The sequence below is a fragment of the Harmonia axyridis genome, chromosome 2, assembly GCF_914767665.1.
Source record: "Harmonia axyridis chromosome 2, icHarAxyr1.1, whole genome shotgun sequence".
NCBI lineage: Eukaryota > Metazoa > Arthropoda > Insecta > Coleoptera > Coccinellidae > Harmonia > Harmonia axyridis.
This window is the reverse complement of record NC_059502.1, coordinates 21,097,990-21,106,921: the sequence shown is the minus strand read 5'-3', so window position 1 is coordinate 21,106,921 and position 8,932 is coordinate 21,097,990. Positions and strand designations below refer to the sequence as shown.

Below are 8,932 nucleotides of genomic sequence, written 5' to 3'. Positions count from 1 at the left end.
GACTGTTGTCTTTGTTTTGACAGTTGAAAATGTCAAACTGTGTTGACATTTCTGTTCAGTAAGGTTTTTAGGTTTGGCAACTCATCATTAATGGTTTAACTCCAAAACAACGCTTCCAAATAGTGGATATTTAGTTTGAAAAAATAAATCTGTTCGCGAAGTTCATAGAGCAGTTTATGCAGTTATTAGTCGTTTTCGCTTTTATGATACTCCTCTCGATTCAAGACCATCAACAAGACAAAGAAATGTGCGTACCGAAAAGAATATTGCTGCTATTGCTCGAAACATCGATACGTCGCCGTTCTCAACTTGTTGGCCTTTGTCCTTTTACTACGTGGAAAATTTTACATAAGGATCTTAGCTAACGCGTCTAAGAAAAACAGCTGATTGCGCTTACTGATAAAGCTTATTTCTGGCGACATTTGATTTCAACAAGACGCCGCAATTTACAATAGAGCTCGCTTAACCATCAATTTATTGCAAATTCAATTTGGTGACAACTTTTACTTCCAGGAGTGGTCTCGTTAACTGGCCACCTCGTTCGTGCGACTTGACGCCTCTCGATTATTTTTGTGGGACTATGTTAAGTCATTGATTTATGCCGACAAATCAGCAACTTTTGAAGCATTGGAAGCCAAGATTTATTGGAAAAAGTAATGAAAAATTGCACCGAATGTAGGTTCTACGTAACTAGTAGCCGCGGAGGAAAACCTTAGCATTTTTGACCATTCCCGGCTCAAAAATTCGAAATTACAGACATTGTGACGATTTGATAGAGCAATCAGTTCGGTGACGAGCGCTCAAAATCGAAGATATCGAAGCAAAATTATGGAAAACAAAAATTGTTAACTGCCTAATCTACAGGTGTGTGTGTGTGTGTGTATGAAAGAAACAAGAGAAATTATAACGAGCGTTCATTAAAATTCGTGGTCAAGAGTGCTGTGGAAAAATTAGTGTGGATTTTCAGTGATATCAAGTAGTGATAATCAATTCTTATCCCTCCACAGCACTCTTGACCACGAATTTAAATGAACGCTCGTTATAAAGCTCCTGGATCAAACGGTGCAGACGGATTACCTACTGTATTTTAATTCGCAGATATGCAACGTTATGTCATTACTAATGACAAATGACATATGTAAAAGGATTCTATGCTCTCTTGTTATAAATAACCTGCTCCAAAAACTTAAAGATTTCCAAAACACCTGGTAAAATAATACCTGAAAATAGGATTTTCCAAATTTGGTATTCAAAGTTAAAACTGATTAAAAATGCTAGAAGAACTGCAGAGGAAATTCCAATCTGAATTGGATAATTTCAGAAATACCCAAAAAGGTAACTTATAATTCACTCTCATCCATAACATAACCATTACTCATCGACTTTCTGCTTATAGAATTACAAAAAGCAATTTCCACTAGACAACAATTAGATGGTCAACTGAGTGAAAATGAAATAGTCAAAGGCGAATTAGATATTTTAGAAAATAATGCCAAAGTATACAAAAGTGTTGGACCTGTTCTCATCAAAACTGACTTGTCAGAAGCCAGAATAAATGTTTCGAAAAGAATGGATTATATTTCTAAGGAGATTAAGCGAGTTGATGATCTCATTGCTTCTATAGAGAAAAAACAAGATAATCACAAAGAAGCTTTAAACAAGTTGCAGCATACACTGCAGCAAGCCCATGTTAAAGCAGCCATGCAAGCTTAAAAAATCATTTGCACTAAAATCTTTAGTGGAGACCACTTATGGTCCATTCAAGTATGTGTTTGCTTAGGCAAATATGAATTAACTTTTCTATAAGAAATGTATTTAAATTGAATGAATATGGAATATTTCAAACCTGTTAACTAGAATTAACTCCTAATAAAAAAATAAATTTTTCGTATATAATTTATTGTGAATCTAATGAAGAAATACTTATATCGAGGGAAGTATGGTTGAAATATAGTGGAGGGGGGAGGATAGAGGTAAGCGGGCGATTCTAATATCCTCTTGTATTTGAAGAGAAAATATATGCATTTTCACTGTAAATACAATAGAATATTTGATTACTTACCTCACGTCATGCCTCTACCTAGCCTGCTCCACCATATTTCTTTCTAAAGCACATAAGTCAAAATTATAAAGATACAAACTTCTGCATTGTTTTTTAATGCACCAAAATTGTGTTAATCAATATTACGATGATAACACTCATCATAGTTTCCTTGATAGTCAAGGGGGGAAAACATGCTATTGCCCTTTTACGTCTTGACTTATATTAACGGCGAGGGTAGTTTCGAACTATCTAGCAGGAGATAGTAACTATCAAATAATTTAAACGGTAGTGGTACCTAGGATAGTTGATGTCAACAATAACTATCATTGTGAAATTGAGTCTTTAAAGAAAATAATAAACATTGACGTTGATAATAATTTTTGACTTATGTGTTTTAGTTCACTGATCCACGATATGAGATAAGTATTTCTAAAGAAATTCCTAATTTTTGTCAAGAATAAAACACAACAGATCGAATAATTATTTGAACATCTCGTAATACGAATGGAATAATACCTGAAGCAAAACTTCATTTAATCAATAAATAAAGAAAACACCACCTTTAATGTGTATTAAATTAACATTTATTGAAATGCATATCTAGAATAAATAGACAATAATCAATAAATAAAAAAAGCTTATTTAAGAAGTTATTTCTTATTCCATCAGCCTCAGGTTTCCAAGGGCTGTTTCTAGTCTCTCCAGTTCAATTTTTGTTTGAGAAAGCTTCTCTGAATTTGCTTCTTGAACTTCCTGCGGGACCTATAAGCAAAGAAATATTATCACTATCAAAATTGCCAAATGACTCAATAGTTAATCAATTAAGATTTGGTGTAAGTTTATTTAGAACATTTTTTTTTATTATTTTATTGAAAATATCAATTTGGTGTCGTACATCCAGCTTTCACATGAAAAAAGTAATTATTTCTTTCAAATTCTGTTGGATAGTTGTAATAATGACAAACTACTTTTTATTAAAATATTTAATACCTTTGTAGAATAATCTGCAGCAGTCATAGCTTTTGCCAAACTACTTTGTGTCCCTTGTAAGGCTTGCATCTTCTTTTCAATTCTAGCTATTTCCTTTGCAGGCTCAATAAGTCCCTTGAGTAGTAAATGCACTTCACATTTATCAGAAACTGTTATTATAGTACAACCAACTGGCACCTCCTCATTGCTAGTAATTTTGGAACAGTATGATAAAGTACACAATGGTGAATTATATTTTGATATAATATCAGAAATTTTAGGATCCGAACATTTTACATAAGCTGAAACGAAATTATAATTAGTAACAATAAAAACTCAATACTGATTTCAAATTATATACCTTCCGTCTTGGATTTATTAGGTAAATTATAATCACTTCTAGCAGATCTAATAGCTTTAGCCACACGTTGAATAAATTCAACATCTTCTTCGATAGATTCTTGTCTCCAACCTAGCTCGTCAGCCTCAGGATATGGAGCAACACAAATACTTGGAATTTGATCGATCAATGAAGAAGGTCTTGGCAATCTCTGATAAAGTTCTTCAGTTATGAAAGGCATAAAAGGAGACAGCAAACGAAGAGCTACTTCTAATGCTCTGTAAAGAGTCACACAAGCTGTTTTCTTGGCAGCTTCATCTGATCCAGAAAACACTGGTTTGAGACATTCCTAGAAAATTTATGGCACATTAATGATTGAAGAAATATACAGTACGATATAGATATTCCACAAAATTTACTCACCAAATAAACATCACAAATTTCATACAGCCACACATTGTATGTTGAATTAGTTACTAGAGAGAAGTCATAAGTTTCAAAACCTTTATTGGCGTCTTGTGCCGCTGCTGCAAGCCTACTTAATATCCATAGATCCATTAAACTTTCGTTACCCATGAAGGAATTGTTCTCAGGGGCCACAAAGTCATTTGCAAGATAGGTCAAAGCAAAACGAGTGGCATTCCATAATTTGTTACAGAAAAATCTGAAAAAAATTTCATTTAAAAATTTTTTTTTGTAGTTGTGAAATTGAACATACGAATAGTGTAATGAAAGGAAATACTTGAAAATGTCAAAAATGGAACAAATTATTTTCACTGTGAGCAGCAGTCACTTCAATGAAAAAATGGGAAGTAAGATTTGGCAATCTTGACAACAATAATTATTATCTTGAATTAATAATATTATATCTCAAAATATTCTTTTACAAGATTTTTTCATTTTAGATTAGGCAAGTTAAATTTGCTCAATCATCAACATATCAGTAAAAATGACTCTTTCAGTCTGGGCCGAAATATTTTTGGAGAGGGGACCGTTTAGTTTTCAATTTTTTTCAATTATTTGCAGGGAGTATTGAAGATATGCCAAGATACTATAAGATACAAGAAGGATGCAGCAATTGTTTTAAAAAAATTGTTAGGCCGATTTCCATCCAAAATAGACAAATGCATCTCATTTATTAACTTTCATGTGCTTCGTTGCTTACCAAAGAAAATTTTTTCATGAAAAAATTACATGAATACGAATTTGAACAAGTGTGCAAAAATCCCAGATTTCACCTCAGTGTTTTTATCTTTTTTATAATTTTTTGAATTGAATATGATATTAATTTCTTTTCAATATGGTGTTTAAGATTTGGTTGGGGCATATACCTGATTTTAATTAAATGTATAAAAAATAATTGAATACCTGTATCCCTGCACCCTAAGAATGTCCAAGTTTATATCTCGTCCTCTACACATAGCACAAAGAGCAAACCTCAAGGCATCTGTACCACATTCAGGAATTCCTTCAGGGAAATCTTGCTTCTGACCAGCCTTAGCCTTTTCCACTTCTCGAGCATCTAAATTACCATCAGCGAGTTGCATGTGCAATCCCTCCAGAGTGATTCCGTTGATTACATCCATAGGATCAATCACATTTCCAAGCGACTTGCTCATTTTACGACCATGTGCATCTCTTATAATTGGATGGAGATAGACTTCCCTATAATAAATGATTCACTTATTCAAAACTCGTACACCAAAAATGAAAGCTTGAAGGAATAAACTCATTTAATTTGGTTCATTATTCGGGAATAACAAGAATAAATAAATGTTAAAAATTCAAAAATTCATAAAGCCTCACCTGAATGGTAACTTTCCCAGCAATTTTTGACCGAAAAATACCATTCTTGCCACCCAGAAAAAGAGGATATCATGACCAGTTTCCAACAAAGATGTGGGGTAGAATACATTGAGATCTTCAGTTTGATCTGGCCATCCAAAGATTGAGAATGGGAATAAACCAGAGGAGAACCAAGTATCCAGCACATCTTCATCTTGAGTCAATATTATATTGTCTGCTGATGTTGAGAATTTTGCCTGAGCTTTTTCCAGTGCTTCTTGTTCTGTTCTACCAGATACCCATATCTCTGACTCACCAACCTTAAAATCGAAGCATTAAATATCATCTGGTGATGAATTAATTCATTTATTGCAGATGTGGTGTAATAAGCTAAAGAAAATCGATGATAAAATAATAAAATCTACAGTGCAAAGAGCCTCTAGAAATATTTATTCATTTCATTTGTTTTTTAGCATATACATTATTGAGTGATACTTCTACTGAGAAGAAAAGTGAGTACTAGTACCATATTGTTATCCACTTACCACTCTGAAATCATCCAGATTCAACTATAAAATAATATATATATTGAAAATGAATAATAATAAAGTTAACAGAAGTAAAATTTTCAATATCGAGATAAAGCATGAGTTGATAATTAATGAATATACTGACAAGGCTTCAATAAAATGAAATTTATAAAGAAGAATATGTTGTTGATCCAATATACAGCTGATGTCAATTATCAATTTGTGACTGTTAAAGCGTAAAAAGCGCCAATCCTCAGAAAATATAGATTTCTAATATCATTATCGATTGCAAATTGAAATTTGGAATCAATATATTTTCTTAATTATAATATTCTATACTTCTTTCGTAGAATCCCCTAACCACTTATTAAATTCATGAAATAATTTTCATTCACTATATGTCTAGATTTATTTGGATTTTCACTGTGCATACTTACTCCTTCTGGTTTGGACTTGAAAGTAACAGTATAGGCTGGTATCCTATGTCCCCACCATAATTGTCTGGAAATGCACCAATCATGAAGACCCTCCATCCAATGATGCCAAGTTTTAACATGCATTTCAGGAATTATCTTCAATTCACCAGAGTTGACAGCTTCAATGGCCTTCGAAGCCATCTCTTCACATTTGACATACCATTGAGGCTTCAACATGGGCTCAACAATATCTTTACTTCTACTGCATATAGGTACTACCATAGGATTATTTTTGGTTTCTACATAAAGGCCTTTTTCTTTTAGGGCCTCCAGAATAGCTTTCCTAGCATCGAAACGTTTCATACCCTGAAAATTTTGAAATGATAAAAATAAAGTTAAGATAGTTCGGCATCTACGACTTACAGTGAATTTTCCATATTCGCCACATATCTCTCCCTGATCATTGAAAATTGTTATGAACGGTAAATTATGCCTTTGTCCAACTTCGTAATCATTAGGGTCATGAGCAGGTGTGATTTTGACAGCGCCAGTACCAAAATCTTTATCGACATATGAATCAGCAACAATAGGAATTTTACGGTTGCAGAATGGATGGACTACAAATTTACCATGGAGATGTTTGTATCTTTAAAAAGGAAATACAATTGAAATATAAAAAATGTGATATTCCTATAACATCAGATGATGCAGATGACTCAGGGTCCTCAGTATAAGCATTGTTAACAGTGGTTACTTAGTAAACTAAAATGAGAAAGATATTTTTTCACGGCATGTTACCCTGATTCAAGTAAACATTCAATAAAATTAACTGTAGATCAAAACATATAATCTTTGGAATAATTATGAAAAATTCAATATGTAATGAATTCATTTACAAAGTTAAATACATAGTAAAATTTAAAAAAAAAAAAGAGAAATTTCTTCAACTCATCTTTGTTCAGCTGAATTGAGATCCACTTTGAGCCCTAATCATTTATTTTATGGACATGATAATGATTTCATTGATTCCAAACAAGGAATAAAATCTGAGAAAATATGAATTTAAATTTAACCTTTCATCATCTGGATGGACAGCAACAGCTGTATCTCCAAGCATGGTTTCTATACGAGTTGTTGCCACTACTACCTTTTCATCAGTTCCATCAACACAATAAGCAAAAGATACTATAACACCAAATTCAACTTTTTCTGTATAACCAGGTACAGATATGAAAGTTCTACCAGGAATTTCCATTTTATCCACCTGCAAAATATAATGTGATGGAGAAATATTCACATTTCATTCAGTTTATTGAAATGTAGTTTCAACAATAGTCAATAGAATTTTCCATAATGAACATTATGCTGGTGAAATTATTTCGACTCTTTAAGACCGAAGCCAAATTTGTTCATTTTCTGTAAAAAAAAAAAAATATTTACCTCTATTTCAGAAATTGCGGATTTCAGAGTACAAGACCAATTCACCAAGCGATTAGCTCTATATATTATACCCTCATCATGTAATCTCACAAAAGCTTCTATCACAGCCTTGCATAATTTAGGATCCATTGTAAAAGCTGCTCTATCCCAATCGTAAGAGGAACCCATTTTCTTTAATTGGTGGTAAATTCTATCCCCTTTTCTACAAAATGACATGATAAAAATATGAATTACAATTGATTGGTGACAAAATGACTCACTCCTGCTTCCATTTCCATATTTTTTTCAGGAATTCGTCTCTTCCTAGGTCATGTCTTGTTTTCTTTTCTTCTTTCCATAGTTTTTTCTCAACAACCACCTGTGTAGCAATACCCGCATGATCACAACCTGGATTCCATAATGTCATTTGTCCTTTCATTCTGTGCCTGTTAGTTAATCATTGATGAATCAATATCATTTGAAAATTTGAAAAAAAACATACCATCTCACAATTGAATCTTGGATAGCATTAGTTAAGGCATGACCTAAATGTAAGGTTCCAGTAACATTTGGTGGAGGAATAATGATAACGAATTTTCCCTTAGGACATGGGTCACTTATGGATTTTTTCTGAAAAAGAAATTAAAATTTGAGATGAGGTAATTGAAACTTATTATGCTCATAAATCTATCAATAAAATTTGCTCACTCCATATTCTGGCTTGAAAAAACCGCTCTTTTCCCACCAAGTATACCAAGCAGCTTCAACATACTTAGGGCTGTAGGAGTCAGGTAATGAGTCCGAAATATTTTTTTTTGTACCTTCAGGGGTATTTGAAGTGTAAACAGCAGCTTCCTTGAATTCTTTCTTTTTTTCCTTTTTCTGAAAACAAAATCAATGAGAATGCAGTCAATCCTATACAAAACTTAGTTATACCTCATTATCTTTTTTAGGAGCAGTAGTTTGTTTCTTTTCCAATTTTTGTTTTAGTTTGTCCAATTTCGCCTGCTTTTTTGCTTCCTTTTCGAGCTGTTTGGCCGTTTTTGGAGGCTCAACATCCCCATTTTCTGTGACAACTTTCACTTCTTCGCTCATAATCGAAAAAATATGTTACCAAGACTACCTAGCAGGATCCTAACCTGTTATTATAACCACAGTTATTGAATCCACGTTAGAAACAATGACTGACTGATGACTGATGGTGATGGATGAATTTTCCTTTCATATTCATGACTTCAAAGTCAATTTTTAATCGGTAACGTTATAGCTACCGACATTATAGCTACTGATGTCATCTGAAAATCGACAAGAAAATACGCCCATAAAGATATGGAAAAAAAACGTTTCTTTTTAACAAAATGTTTGAATTTAAAACCTAACGTTCAGAAAACTCTCGGAGTTCGGACTAATCATTTTGACTTGAAAACGA

General features: G+C 32.9%; 2 protein-coding genes across 2 annotated transcripts; one reads left to right on the top strand and one right to left on the bottom strand.

Annotated features, from left to right (window-relative positions):
- Nucleotides 1-1,148: 1,148 nt before the first annotated feature.
- On the top strand, nucleotides 1,149-1,887 carry LOC123673693 (prefoldin subunit 6). The gene is made up of 2 exons (XM_045608303.1): nucleotides 1,149-1,335; nucleotides 1,397-1,887. The coding sequence occupies exons 1-2, from the start codon at nucleotides 1,272-1,274 to the stop codon at nucleotides 1,711-1,713; spliced, it is 381 nt and encodes a 126-aa protein (XP_045464259.1). The 5' UTR covers nucleotides 1,149-1,271; the 3' UTR covers nucleotides 1,714-1,887.
- A 718-nt stretch (nucleotides 1,888-2,605) lies between these two features.
- Nucleotides 2,606-8,710, bottom strand: LOC123673691 (valine--tRNA ligase). Its single transcript, XM_045608293.1, has 14 exons — nucleotides 8,440-8,710; nucleotides 8,212-8,385; nucleotides 8,006-8,133; nucleotides 7,785-7,949; nucleotides 7,525-7,726; nucleotides 7,158-7,348; nucleotides 6,508-6,730; nucleotides 6,106-6,450; nucleotides 5,160-5,458; nucleotides 4,722-5,018; nucleotides 3,777-4,017; nucleotides 3,375-3,702; nucleotides 3,035-3,315; nucleotides 2,606-2,806 (listed from the first exon to the last, which is right to left on the bottom strand). Exons 1-14 carry the CDS (start codon nucleotides 8,596-8,598, stop codon nucleotides 2,702-2,704), a joined length of 3,138 nt encoding a protein of 1,045 aa, XP_045464249.1. The 5' UTR covers nucleotides 8,599-8,710; the 3' UTR covers nucleotides 2,606-2,701.
- Nucleotides 8,711-8,932: the final 222 nt, after the last annotated feature.

What these genes read in the sequence shown, in the direction of transcription:
- LOC123673691 (XM_045608293.1), bottom strand. Translation starts at nt 8,598, where the DNA reads ATGAGCGAAGAAGTGAAAGTTGTCACAGAAAATGGGGATGTTGAGCCT. An exon ending in CTCCTAAAAAAGATAATGAG is followed by an intron (nt 8,386 to 8,439) that starts GTATAACTAAGT and finishes TTTTGTTTTCAG; the next exon opens with AAAAAGGAAAAAAAGAAAGA. An exon ending in TCAAGTCCAAACCAGAAGGA is followed by an intron (nt 5,459 to 6,105) that starts GTAAGTATGCAC and finishes TTCGATTTTAAG; the next exon opens with GTTGGTGAGTCAGAGATATG.
- LOC123673693 (XM_045608303.1), top strand. Translation starts at nt 1,272, where the DNA reads ATGCTAGAAGAACTGCAGAGGAAATTCCAATCTGAATTGGATAATTTC. An exon ending in TTTCAGAAATACCCAAAAAG is followed by an intron (nt 1,336 to 1,396) that starts GTAACTTATAAT and finishes TTCTGCTTATAG; the next exon opens with AATTACAAAAAGCAATTTCC.